A 14,367-nucleotide genomic window follows, 5' to 3' on the forward strand; every position below is an offset into this window, starting at 1 on the left:
TGCTGAACTTCTGCCTTTGCTGCTGAGCCGGTGCTGCCTGAGTCTCCATCACTGCTCTCTGGGTGGGGGTGGAGAAGGCAGCCCTTGAACCTGAGGGACACAGATGCAGCTATGGATTACAAGGGCTGCTTGGCTGGACTTGGGCGGGAGGGGAGGAACAGGTGCTGGGGAGGAGCGTCTGCTGCCCGGCTGCAAAGGGAGGTTCTGGGACCTCAGATGGCGTTAGCCAAACTTCTTCCTCTTCTCGTGCCTCAGGCCTGGCTGTCACCCTGGCCAGACCAGACATCGGTGTGCTCCAGAGGGCCCCTGGAGAACAGGGGGGACACAAGTCTGGAGGCAAGGAGGCTTGGGTGCCCATCTCCATCCTGCCACAAGGCCCCTGGAACCATGGCTGAGTCACTTAGTCTCTCTGAGATGAGTTGCCTTGTCTGAAAGTAGTCTACCCACCTCACAGGCATGTTGTAAGAATAAGACAGTAGAGATGAAGTTATTTTGAAAAATAATTAAGTCCTTTTAAAAAGTACTGCTCGGGCTTCCCCAGTGGCGTAGTGGTTGAGAGTCCGCCTGACGATGCAGGGGACACGGGTTCGTGCCTGGTCCGGGAAGATCCCACGTGCCGCGGAGCGGCTGGGCCCGTGAGCTATGGCTGCTGAGCCTGTGCGTCTGGAGCCTGTGCTCCGCAACGGGAGAGGCCACAGCAGTGAGAAGCCCGCGTACCGCAAAAAAAAAAAAAAAATACTGCTAATTTGACTGACTTCCCCTCTATGTTAGGCATTTATGGAGCATGATCTAGGGGCCAAGTATTTCAGCTATGCGTGTTTCAGTGAACCTCTGTATCAGTCAGTATAAGCCAAGTGCTGTAACAAACAACCCCTGGATTTCAGGGGCTTATACAGTAAGGTCTGTTTCTCACTCATGTCAGAGTCCAGTGCAGCTCAGGAACTTGGCACATGCCGTTGTCCAGGGGCCAGGCTCCTTTTACCTCATGGCTTTACTGTCTTCTAGGGCCTCATTGTCCTCCTCTGGATCCTCTGTGGGAGGCTTTGGGGCCAAGGCTGGAAGTGGTGAACTCCACTTCCACCCACAGGCCATTAGCTAGAACCCGGCCATGTGAGGCCATCTGACTGTGGGGGAGGGTGGAACGCATAGACTTAGCTGTGTGCCCGAAGTGAAATGCCAGCTGCCAGGAGCACCAAGCATAGTCCCCGCCCTGCCCTTACAGCACCCCATTGTACTAATGGAGAAACTGAGGCATGGAGGCCAAGTAATTTGCCCAGGGCCACACATCCAGTAAGTGATTGGAATGCAGGCTGCCTGGTCCTAACACCTGCTCTTTACACTGTTCTTTAATGTCTTAGATCAGTGTTTTCAGCCCAGGCTGTTCATCAGAATCATGGGGATTTTTTTTCTTTATTTATAAGAATAGTATGAAGAGATCTTGAGTTTTTTAAAAACACAAATAGCTTTAGATTTGCTGTGTGCATGGCTCTAGGAGATGGTGGGGGCTGGCACGCAAAGGCAAGCCCCTGCTCTGAGGAGCTGGGCTATCATTGTACAAGGTGAGGGGACCCGGACCCAGGAGATTCTGATTTGGTGTGGAGAGCGTGGGGTGTTAGGAGTCTGTGTCCAGGGCCTGGGGTCGCACCTGGGATGATGCTGGGACGTGGTGGGATGCACTGCAGAAGGCACTTTCTGAGCAAAGAAAGATCAACCTTTTATCATTTTTTTTACCTCTCTGCTGTTATGCTCTCACATAACTGTCTTTGGCTAACAGTGATTCTACATTTGGTTTTTCTTTCTTTAGTCCCCTCTGTTCCTCAAATATAATTAAGAAAAAAATCTACTGCCTCTAATCTTTCTGGGTCTGGAATAGCAGACAATCAAATATGTTTGAAATGTATCTAAAATCAGAGTGATTAGGCTGTGAATTAGGCTTAAGGGACTGCTGTTAGTAAAATGCATAAACTTTAATACAGATGGTCCTTGACTTATGATGGCTCAACTTACAATTTATAGACTTTATGACGGTCTGAAAACGATATGCATTCAGTAGAAACTGTACTTTGAATTGTGAATTTTGATCTTTTCCTGGCTAGTGTTACGTGGTCTGATACTCTCGTGATGCTGGGGAGGCAGCGAGCCGCATTTACCAGTCAGCCACGAGATCGAGAGGGAAACCACCCATACACTTAGAACCATTGTGCACCCACACGACCAGTCTGTTTTTCACTTTCAGTACAGTATTCAATGAATTACATGAGATATTCAGTACTATATTATAAAGTAGCCTCTGTGTTAGATGACTGCCCAACTGTAGGCTAATGTGTTCCGCGCACATGTAAGGTGGGCCAGGCTAAGCTATGACGTTTGGTACTTTCAGAATGTTAAATAATTTCAACTTCAATGGGTTTATTGGCACATAACCCCACCGTAAGTTGAAGAAGATCTGTATATCAATTTTATAACTCTATTATTGCTACCCAGTAGCATTCTGCAGCTTACTTTATTATTTTTTAAATTTTATTATTATTATTTTTTTGTGGTACGCGGGCCTCTCACTGTTGTGGCCTCTCCCGTTGCGGAGCACAGGCTCCGGACGCGCAGGCTCAGCGGCCATGGCTCACGGACCCAGCCGCTCCGCGGCATGTGGGATCTTCCTGGACCGGGGCACGAACCCGTGTCGCCTGCATCGGCAGGCGGACTCCCAACCACTGCGCCACTAGGGAAGCCCTTTTTAAAAAAAAAAAAAAAAATTAATTAATTAATTAATTTATGGCTTCATTGGGTTTTCGTTGCTGCATGCGGGCTTTTCTCCAGTTGCGGCGAGTGGGTGCTACTCTTTTGTTGCAGTGCGGGGGCTTCTCATGGCGGTGGCTTCTCTTGTTGGGGAGCACGGGCTCTAGGCACACAGGCTTCAGTAGTTATGGCACGCGGGCTCAGTAGTTGTGGCTCGCGGGCTCAGTAGTTGTGGCACACGGGCTTAGTTGCTCCACAGCGTGTGGGATCTTCCGGGACCAGGGCTCAAACCCGTGTCTCCTGCATTGGCCATCAGATTCTTAACCACTGTGCCACCAGGGAAGCCCCATAGTTTTCTTTCTTAGTGGCACATAATAGTATGTCTTAGGATCAACGATGTCTTAGAATCAATGAAATGCAGTATTTTTATCACTTGAAGGAATTGACAAATTGTTCTCCAGCCCAACCCCGTGCTGTGCTGGAAGAGACAACCTCCTCATTCATTTGAAAGCACACAACCTTCTTATAACAATAACAAAAATAGGAATAATAGTATGTACAAGATTTAGCACTTGTAAAGTACCTACTATGTGCTCAGCACTGCTCCAGGCACTTTTCGTATGCCTCTTCAACAATGTTAGAGCACAGCTATTAACCCCATTTTACAGATGAGGAAATTGAGGCTCAGAGGTAGAAGTGGCAAATCCAGGGATCCAGGCAGTCTGTGTAGCTCTGAAAAATTATGCTGTGCTGCCTCTAGTGATTCTGGGAGACAGCTGAAGTATCTTCATTTAAATCAGGGCTTCTTACCTGGCCACACCTTAAAATGAACTAGGGAGCGTTAGGAAAATGCTGGAAGAATTCTTCAAGTAATTTTACAGCACAGCCAGAATTGAGAACCCTTGGTTTAAATAATCTGTGTGAGATCCCCCAGCTCTGCTGTTCTGGGATCTCTGGCCTTCCTACCTACCCGCTGATGCCACCCCGCCCCCAGCCCAGGGTAGCTGCCAGACCTGGGGCAACCAGGACAACCTGAGCCTCTTAAGGCCTTTGGAGCTGGATCTCTTGGTTAGAAAATGTGGCTTTGAGACCTTAAGCTGATATGTGCTTTTAATCTTTGTTTTTTCTTTTCTTTTCCTTTCTCTCTCTCTTTCCCTTCTGCGACTCCTATAATGTGAATGTTTGTACACTTGATGTTGTCCCAGAGGTCTCTTCTTTTCCTTCCCTTCTGCTGTTCTCAGAGACCCTGCCCTGCCCTGGCCCGACCCCACTTCTTTCTTCCCCAGCACCAGGGTCTGAATTTCTGAAGACTAGAGCTCAGGTCAGCTGCCTTTCCCTGGGCCCCCCTGACCTCCTTCCCCATGGGCTCCTTCCACAAAACCCTTATTGTGGGCCTGTTGTGTGCGTGGCATGGGGGACAGAGGGCCTGCAAGGTAGACATGGTCGGCTCTGTGCTGCATTCAGCTTTGAGCACTAGTTAGGAGGAGAAGCTCTGTTTATGGTCCATGTTTGGTTTTCTCTTGCCCCGAGTGGTGGGAAGGATTGACTGGCCACAAGGCAAGGTGGGATACAGCCATTGGCCACCTAAGTCTTCCTGGGGGAGCTGTCTTCCCCTCCCCCTCCCATGTCCCATCTCCCTCCCCAGCTGTCACCCTGTGCTCTGTTCCCGGCTCTTGCCAGGCTATTCTACACCCGGACACCAACGAGAAGATCTTCATGCCCTTTAGAATGTCAGGTAAGCCCTTGGGAACCTCTGGTTCTGCCTAGCCTGGGCCGATTACAATGGTCACAGCTCCAGGAGTGTCCAGATGCTCTTGGCCTGAGGGACATACAGAGCCTGTTACACATACAACCACACTGGCACCTGCATGGTCACTTTGGCTCAACTGTACAGGACTGGCCAGCCTATGGAGCTTTTAAAATGTGCCTATCTGCCTTTTCTGCCTGAGCAGTTGGGGTAGAGTTGAGGCCTCCACAGGTGAATCTGGTGCCCCCAATGCCAGGTTACACCCCACTCACTCAGCAGCAGCCTAGGGCAAGCCTGCCTTCCATGAGCCACTCCTCTCTTACCTGTGCACACTGAGTGCCTTCCTTCCAAGCCCTGCTCCCTACTCAGCCTTTTCATGCAGTTAACCCCCAGACTAACTGCCTTGTCTCTGATCCTACATTTAGCCTGCCCTTCTGAATGTATGCACTACATTTGTACCACTACACACACAGGGAGGCGGATTCCTGTTCTGTGGAGACCAGTGGGTAGAGAGGGTAATGGAAGAATGGGTATAAGATCCCTGCCCTGGGCTTCCCTGGTGGCGCAGTGCTTGAGAGTCCGCCTGCCGATGCAGGAGACGCGGGTTCGTGCCCCGTTTCGGGAAGATCCCACATGCCGCGGAGCGGCTGGGCCCGTGAGCCATGGCCACTGAGCCTGCGCGTCCGGAGCCTGTGCTCCGCAAATGGGAGAGGCCACGACAGTGAGAGGCCCGCATAACGCAAGAAAAAAAGAAAAAAAAAAAAAAAAGATCCCTGCCCTCAGGAAGTCCCTGCCCTGTGGTCACTAGAGGGACAGCTCTGTTATGTAGAGCTTAATGGCCTAGAAAGCACTTGCCCTTACACTGGCTGGGGCTGGCGTGGTTGTCCTGCCTACGGTTCTGAGAGGCTAAGGGCCTTGTCCAGAGTCACACAGCGAAGGTCAGACTCACACCAGCGTGCGTATGCCTCCTCCATACCGTTTCTCAGTGCGACGGAGTGTACCCCCCACCCCTGAGTCACAGGGCGGGTGGGAGGGTTGGTGGCTGCTGCCTTGGGAAGCCCTCAGGCAGCTGGAGGAAGGGTCCCTACCAGTGGGTGTTCTCAGTCCAGGAGGTTAGTCAGGGTCCCCACCCTCAGAGAGCCTGAACTCATGGGGCTGAGAGAACAGACAAGCACGTGATGTCATTGTGCAAACGGGCAGTTAGTGCCCGGTGACCCTTGCTTTGCTGTGAGGAACTTCAAGGCGGTGAAGGCTCTTGTAGCTGCGGCTGTAGGTCCTCCCCAGTGCCTGCGTGGGGCCCTAGCAGGCTGTCCCCCTGAGACTGGCTTATTCTGCGATTCTCTGATCAGTCTTTGGGCCTCTCCCTGGAAGGGTGCAGGTAGGAGAGTGGCAGCTCATGTGTACAAATATATGCACATGCAGGACACCAACCTTTGCTCTAGACGTAACCCGTGCAAGTGTGGTTCCCTGCTGCTGGGCTACCAGCTGACTGGCTGCTGTAAGTTAGTGGCTGGGACAGGAGAATGCCCACCTACAGCAGTGAGGCTGGGGGAGGGGGCCTTGCCATAGTCTGGGGGCCCTGAGCTGTGGGGAGATGGCCAGGGCCCAGCTGCACTTCATGCCAGCCCTTTCCTGCTCTGCTGAGATGTCCAGCCAGGGCCTTAGAGATTCAAAGAGCTCTGGCACTTAGAGGCACACATCTCAGGTGGGTAGGGAATGCCCTTTCCAGAAATGGTCATGAAGCTGGGAAAGTAAGGGTGTGTTTTAGAAAGACAGGCTGAGGGAAGGAGGAGGACGTCCCAGGGCCTCCAGAGACATTGTGGTGAGGTTGGCGGGGCTTCGTGGCTCCCGGAGGAAATCGTGGAAAGACCACCAAGTGCAGAGTGGCGGCGCCCTAGCCACGGGCGCCTCCTTCAGGAATGGGCCCCTGGCTTTGGGGGCGAGTGAGGACTGAGGGGAACAGAGACAAGGAGGTTGGGGGACACAGGGGAGCCCTCTGTCTTGGGGAGGGCTGGGCTGGGAAAATGTCTGGGGCTAGAGGTGCCTCCCGCTTAACTGACCTGAGCCCTCTCCCTGGGGCCACTGTCAAGGCCAAGGCCAGAAGTCTCTCTGGCCTCCCAGTTGAAAGGCAGGTGGGGCAGAGTCAGGTGGGATTATAAAACCCGACTCTTCTCTCTGTCTTCTCACAGGTTACATTCCTTTCGGGACGCCAATTGTAAGTATTACCTTCAAAGGGTTTTCTTTTCTAAAAAAATTTTTTAATGTATAACTTTACATCGCTGTTCATAAATATTTGAGTTGTTGATTTAGGATGAATTCCTGGAGGGGACTCACTGGAGAAAATATCATATATTTCTTTTTAATTCTCTTGATGTGTATTGTCAGACCTCTTTCCATAGAATGTGTGTCAATGTACACCCAACAGGGCCTCAAGGTGCCTGAGTCCCTGTATATTTCCCATTCCAAGTATTGTCGTTAATTAGGACATGCTGGTTTGATTACAGGGAAGTTTTCCCAGAAAGCTTGGGAAGTTGGAAAGTAAGGGTGCCTTCTGAAAACTGGAAAATTCAGCATTATTTTTGTTCTGTTTTGAAATCAGGATTAAGCTTACTGTTAATCTTTTTATATTGGAGTAAAACAAATGTGTAGAAAGGGTGCATTTGTCATAAATGTACAGCTTGATAAGTTTTCACAAAGTGAGCTCATCTAAGTAAATATCACTTAGATAAAGATATAGTGCATTACCAGCATCTCAGATACCTCTTATGTACCCCTCTCAGTCACTAACCTCACAGGGAACCACTTTTCTGACTCCTTCCTTCATTATATTCTCATTTTGCCTGTTATTGAACTTTATATAAATGGAATCACTTATATAAATGTAATTTTGGGGGACTTGGCTTCTTTCACCCAATTGTTTATGAGACTTACTGTTATATGTAGTATTAGCTTGTTCTTTTTCATGGCTGTGTAATATTCCACTGCTGTAACTATATAGAAATTTCTTTATTCATCCTACTGTTGGTAGACATTTGGATTGTTGCCAGTTTGGAGTTTACAACAACATGCTTTGAACATGATTGTACAAGTCTTTTAGAGGATATATATAGAGATACACACACGCGTGCGCGCGCACACACACACACACACACACCTACACACATCCTCATTTCTCTTGCATTGTACTGAGGAGGCTAAAGAGATAACAACTAAATGTGGGATGTGATCCTAGAATTGGGATTGGGATCAGGGCAGGTGTATGTGGAAAATGGTATTGCAGTTTCTTATAAACATACACCTTCAATGTGAGCCAGCAATCCTACATTTAGGTATTTACTTCAAGAGAAGTGAATACATATGTCCACACAAAGATCTATATATAAATGTTTATAGTAACTTTTTTTCATCTTAGCCTAAAGCAGGAAACAGACAAGAATGACCAACAGATGTTAAAACCACTAAGTGAAAAACTGATTGGGAACAGGATATTTACCTAGTCTGAAAGTTTCCTATATATTTCATAAATATCATTCATTCTATGTTTATTAATTGGCAGCCTCCTGTAAATAAGGGTCTTCCCTTCTGCCTCCCATTTTCTTGTTTTTTAAAACTATCAGTATGGTCTTGTATATATTTTGTATTCAGTGGATAGTAATTTACTTTTTCATTATTCATTTTTATATACAAATTGTGCCAAATTTGACCAATAGAAACCTTTTAAAGCAATTTCAGTGTCCATTTGACATGTCTTTTTTATGCTATGAGTATGTACTTCAGTACTTTCTGGCACAAAGTATGGATATTCCAAACTCATCTTGTAGTTTCTCTGCCCCATTTCTCCAAAGAGCCCTGGTTCCTTTTAGAGGGGAATGGTATTTAGGAACCAAAATCTGCATAGTTAGGTGTGCTCATTGTTACTGGTGTGTCATTGTTTCTAGACCCTCTTAGCAGACAGAGCAAGGACATACAACTTTTTAAAAATCATGACTACATACTAATACCTCTAATTCCAATCCAACATCTCAGAGTTCTTCCCCTCCTTCCAGTCCATATCTACATCTTCCTTCTCCCTGAATGAGAATACAATAACAATGTATTTATTCAGTTACTAAATCTTATAAATACAAATAAGAGAGTTTCAGAATTGCTACATTAATGCCACTCAAACATGTATTAATCCCCCCGCCCCCCGCCAAATGTATTAAGTAAAGCTTGAGATTTCTTTGAAGTTCTTTTTGTCTGTTGAATAGATCCTACTGAGAGTATATAGTCAGAGGATTGCGTTCGAAAGTTATTTGAATTAAAAAAAAAGTTATTTGAATTAATTATTTTCTTCTGTGTGTATATGTTATTTATTTGATATACAGTTAGGTTTATTCATTTCTGTTGCCACTGAATTTCAGATGTTTCCCCATTCTTATTGATTTATATCAACATTTATATTGATTTATATCAACATAGTTCAAAAGTCAAAAGCTATATAAAAAAGGCATAATAAAAGTCCCATTTCCCTCTCTACCCCTTCTACCTCCTTCCCACCCATCCTCTCTAAGTAAATAATTTTATCCTTCCTATTTCTTTTTGTAAAAATAAGCAAATACAAATACATTTCCCTTTCTTTTTTCTATAAAAGTTACCATATTATATAACCCTTTTGCGCAATGTTTTTTTTTGCTTAATGACACATCCTGGAAATCACAGTGTATCAGTTTATAGCGATCTTCCTCATTCTTTTTTTTTTTTTAAATAGCTGCGTAGTAGTATACTACATAGGAGTACCATAATTTATTCAACTATTTTCCTACATATGGACATTTAGACTATTTCCATTATTTTGCCAGTATGAATAATGCAAGAATAGATAGTCTTGTGCATGTGTTTTGATATGGTTGGAGATCTATCTTGAGGGTAACTTCCTAGCTTCTATGTAAGGACTAATTAAATAGACATTTCTGGCAATACTGGGCAAGAAAAAAGAGAGAAGATACAAATAAAAAATACTAGGACTAAACAGTATAATAATTACAGATATAATAGAAGTTTAAAAGATCAAAATGCATTGAACAATCTGGGGCAGGAAATTTGAAGACTTAGGAAAATATGGATACATTTCTGAGAAAGTACAGGTTACCAAAAACTGCCTAGCAAGAGGAAATATAGAATTTGAAAAGACCTGTAAATAGAAAGAAATTAGATCAGTTGCTTAAAATATATGCACCAAAGAAGTAACAAACAAATCAGAAATTACCACTAGGCTCCCATGATCTTTCAGGTGACTACACTCAAAGGAATAGCCAAACTCAATCTTTACAAAACTCTTTAAAGAGAATAAAAAAGAGGAAATATTCCACAATTCATTTATGAGGCACTTTGAGACCAATACCAAAGAAGTTAGTATGAGAAAGAAAAATTATAGGCCAATATCACTTACGAAATTACACATAGTCTAAATGAAATAATAGCAAGTTGAATCCAGCACTGTATTAAAATATATCAAAAAGGATTTACCAAGGGGCTTCCCTGGTGGCGCAGTGGTTGAGAGTCCGCCTGCCGATGCAGGGGATGTGGGTTCGTGCCCTGGTCTGGGAAGATCCCACATGCCACGGAGCGGCTGGGCCCGTGAGCTATGGCCGCTGAGCCTGTGCGTCCGGAGCCTGTGCTCCGCAACGGGAGAGGCCACAACAGTGAGAGGCCTGCGTACTGCAAAAAAAAAAAAAGATTTACCAAGAATGGTAATAGAGAATGTATTAATATAGTTCATCACATTAACAGATTGAAGGAGAAACATGATGATCTCAGTAGATACAGAAAAATCATTTGATAAAACATAACTCCATTTATAATTTTTTTAAAAAGAGAAGGTTAGTTAGGTCTAAAAGGAGCTTCATTAACTTAATACAGTATCTGTCAGAAAAAAAAACAAAAAACCCAACCCCATAGCAAGAACCATTCTTAAAGATGAATCAGATAAAGGTAAAATCTTAATGTCTGGGACATGGTAAGAATGCCTGATAGTAATGCTTCTATCCAGCATTTTCCTAGGAGACTAACAAGTACAATAAGACATGAAAAAATAAATGACCAGTATTAGGATTGGAAAGGAAGAAACAAAATTTTTCATGAGAATAGGCAAACTATTGGAACTACTATTTTATAAGATTTCTGGATGTAAGACAAGTATACAAAATAATTGCTGTATGCCTATAAACCTATAACAAACATCTAGAACATGATATATTTTTTTAATTAATTAATTAATTTATTTTTGGCTGTGTTGGGTCTTCGTTTATGTGCGAGGGCTTTCTCCAGTTTCAGCAAGTGGGGGCCACTCTTCATCGCGGTGCGCGGGCCTCTCACTGTCGCGGCCTCTCTTGTTGCGGAGCACAAGCTCCAGATGCGCAGGCTCAGTAGCTGTGGCTCACGGGCCTAGCTGCTCCGCGGTATGTGGGATCTTCCCAGACCAGGGCTCGAACCCGTGTCCCCTGCATTGGCAGGCGGACTCTCAACCACTGCGCCACCAGGGAAGCCCTAGAACATGATATTTTTTTAAAAAAGAAAGCATTTATAATAGCACTTAGAATGACAAGTTACCAAAAATAAATTCAAGAAAGGATGTGCAAGATCTTTATGGAAAAACTTATAAAACTTTATTGAAGGACGTTGGAGATCTAAATAAATGGAGAAATATATCACCTTGGGTGGGAATATTCGTTATCATGAAGATACCTATTTTCTTCAAATTATATTTAATTATATTCAATAAAATTCCAATCAAAATCTCAGCAGGATTTTTCATGGAACTTGACAAGTTGATACTAAAAATTAGATGAACAAGCTAAGGGCCAAGAACAGCCAAGACAATTTTCAAGAATGAGGTGGTGGGACTTCCCTGGTGGCACAGTGATTAAGAATCCGCCTGCCAGTGCAGGGGAAGTGGGTTCGATCCCTGCTCCGGGAAGATCCCACATGCCACGGAGCAGCTAAGCCCATGTGCCACAACTACTGAGCCTGCGCTCTGAAGCCCACGCCCCACAACTACTGAGCCTACGCGCCTCCAGCCTGTGCTCCGCAATAAGAGAAGCCACCACAATGAGAAGCCCGCGCACTGCAACGGAAACCCAACTCAGCCAAAAAAAAAAAGAAAAGAATGAGGTGGTAAGAGGAGAGTCACCCTACTAAGTAGTATAAGACAGTTTGGTTTTGGTTTGGAGATAAGCAAATAGATCATTGCAACAGAATAGAAAGTCTGGAAACATGCCCATACCCATATGGAAGCTTGATATTTGACAAATCAGTGGAGGAGGATGGACCATCTAACAAATGGTGCTACCTATGTTAAAAAAAAATAAAGTTAGATTTCACCTCATACACAAAACACATTAAATATGAAAAGAAAATATTTGCAGCACTGTTTATAATAGCAAAAAGAAAGGAAACCACTGAAATGTCCATCAAGAGAATGGATAAATATTCATGATTTAGTCATGCAATGGAATACTTAACACAGGAAAGAAAATAAAGGACAGGGCTACATTTATCAATATTGATAAATCTCAAAAACAATGAATGAAAAAACAGTAGCAGAGTAATAATACTGTCTGATGTCATTTATATAATGTTTTAATATGCAAAGCAATATTATATATATATATATATATATATATATATATATATTTAGGGGTATATTTTTCAAGGATCCATAAAAACATTCATGGGAACAGTTAGCAACAGATTCATGATACTACTTACCTCTGGAGAGAGAGACAAGGCAATGGAATCTAGCAGAGCAGGAGGTGCTTCATTTGTATCTGTTATGTTTCATCTTTTAAAAAGATAAAATTTTCACAAACATTTGACAAAATGATAAGATTTGGCAGTATGTGGATATTCATTGTAGTATCCTCTAGACTTCTCTGTATGCTTGCAATGTTTCATTTTATACATATATTTTAAATATATATCAACATGTACAGGGAATATCATTCTCATCACTATCCTTTTGTAGTTTCCCTGAAACTTCTACATTGTTCTGAAATATTCTGAGAAAGTATTATGTTTTCCCCACTGTAATTGTGTGCATTTAATTTCCTTGCATTTCTTATACTTTTTGCTGTATGTATTTCAGTGCAGTGGGGTTTGGTGTGTTCATGACATTTTTATCTTCTTGATGTTATAATCTCCACCTTCCCACCTCTCTCACTTTCCTTCTTTCACACACACACACACACACACACACACACACACACACACACACACGAAATATCCTGTTTCATTGAATGCTGTCTTGAATTCTACTTCATCTCATATTAATATTTCTATTCCCATTTTATTTGCCTTGTAAACTATTGCCTACACATTTATATCAGTGATATTTGATTTCTGTGTATATGTCACTCTTAGACAAAACTGAGCTGCATTCTACTACTTTTTTTTACCCAGTTTGAGAAACTCTGTCTTTAACTTTAATAATTAATGGAACTCATTCATATTTATTCTGCCACTGGTTATTGTGAGCACTTATCCCAGCCATCAAGTAGCTTGTTTGTTGGTTTTCTTATCAAGTTTGTTATTGTTTCCATTTATTTTCCTGATTTGTACTAGAGTGGTAATTTTCATCGGTCCTTTTGATTTCTTAAGTGGTTTGGAAGGGGAGCATCCTAATTCTCTCTAATTACCATTCTCCTATTATATATATATATATATATTTTGTTGTTGTTGTTGTTGCTATTGTTTTGCGGTACGCGGGCCTCTCACTGTTGTGGCCTCGCCCGTTGTGGAGCACAGGCTCCGGACACGCAGGCTCAGCGGCCATGGCTCATGGGCCTAGCCGCTCCGCGGCATGTGGGATCTTCCCAGACAGGGGCACGAACCCGTGTCCCCTGCATCGGCAGGCGGACTCTCAACCACTGCGCCACCTGGGAAGCCCCTCCCATAATATTTTATGGAGAGATTTCGCTGTATCTACCTTATCAATATCAATAACTGAATAGTAAATAGGACCTCCCCAACCCTACCCATAAAGGAAGAGACTTTTAGCATACCGTTTTACCCTACTCTCTACTCTACCATTTCACCCGTACACACCTGTCAAGATTTTGGAAATAATCTGGAATCTCATCAGTTTTTTGAATCCTTGCTTAACACCTATATTAAACTTCACAATTTTTTAGGCTTTTCGTGTGTGTGTGTGTGTGTGTGTGTGTGTGTGTGTGTGTTCTCTATGTTTTGCTAGAGTACTTCTTTGAGTAATGTTGAGTGTGTGGGCAATACTTTCTGAGTCCTTCCATATCTGAAAGGACGTTTTTTCCCTCTTATACATGAACAATAGTTGGCCTGATTCTCTTTTTCTTTATTGGTAAACCTCCCCCACTCCCTTTGGGAGCTTTTGGTATTTTTTCTCTTTATCTTTGGAGTGCAGAAATATCCTTAGGATTAAAAAAAACCTTCTCCATGTATTTTATAAAATTATACAAGTAATACATGAATATGTTCTTTGGGATTCAAAAATATCACCAAGAATATTTTTAAAGTTATACAAGTAATACATGAATATGTTCTCTCAGCTCAGAATTCAAATAATGCAAAAAAAAAAAAAAAAAAGTAAAGTTCCTCTGACGACCCTCAACTCCAAATCTATTCCCAGAAGTAACCTCTGTGAGAAGTCTGGTGTGAACTTTCAGGCTTTTTTCTAGGCATTTGCAAAGATATGAATCATCACTAAAAATTTGTTTTTAGATAGATATGTTTTATAAGTAAAAATACACTTATTTATCTACAAATAGCTTAATTACACTTAGCAGTTTGCCTACATAAGGATCCCCTCCCTCCCTCCTTCCCTCCCTCCCTTCCTTCCTTCCTTCCCTCCTTTCTTCGTTTTTCCTGCT

At 43.6% G+C, this 14,367-nt stretch overlaps 1 protein-coding gene across 1 annotated transcript in view; it reads left to right on the forward strand.

Moving 5' to 3' along the window:
- Nucleotides 1-14,367, forward strand: part of SFXN5 (sideroflexin 5) — a 116,040-nt gene that overhangs the window by 37,835 nt on the left and 63,838 nt on the right. The window contains exons 4-5 of the mRNA XM_007453426.1: nt 4,417-4,471; nt 6,673-6,698. Coding sequence (XP_007453488.1) covers nt 4,417-4,471; nt 6,673-6,698 — 81 coding nt within the window. The remainder of the gene's footprint in view (nt 1-4,416; nt 4,472-6,672; nt 6,699-14,367) is intronic.

The sequence above is a fragment of the Lipotes vexillifer genome, unplaced genomic scaffold, assembly GCF_000442215.2.
Source record: "Lipotes vexillifer unplaced genomic scaffold, Lipotes_vexillifer_v1.1 scaffold253, whole genome shotgun sequence".
In the NCBI taxonomy this organism is placed as follows: domain Eukaryota; kingdom Metazoa; phylum Chordata; class Mammalia; order Artiodactyla; family Lipotidae; genus Lipotes; species Lipotes vexillifer.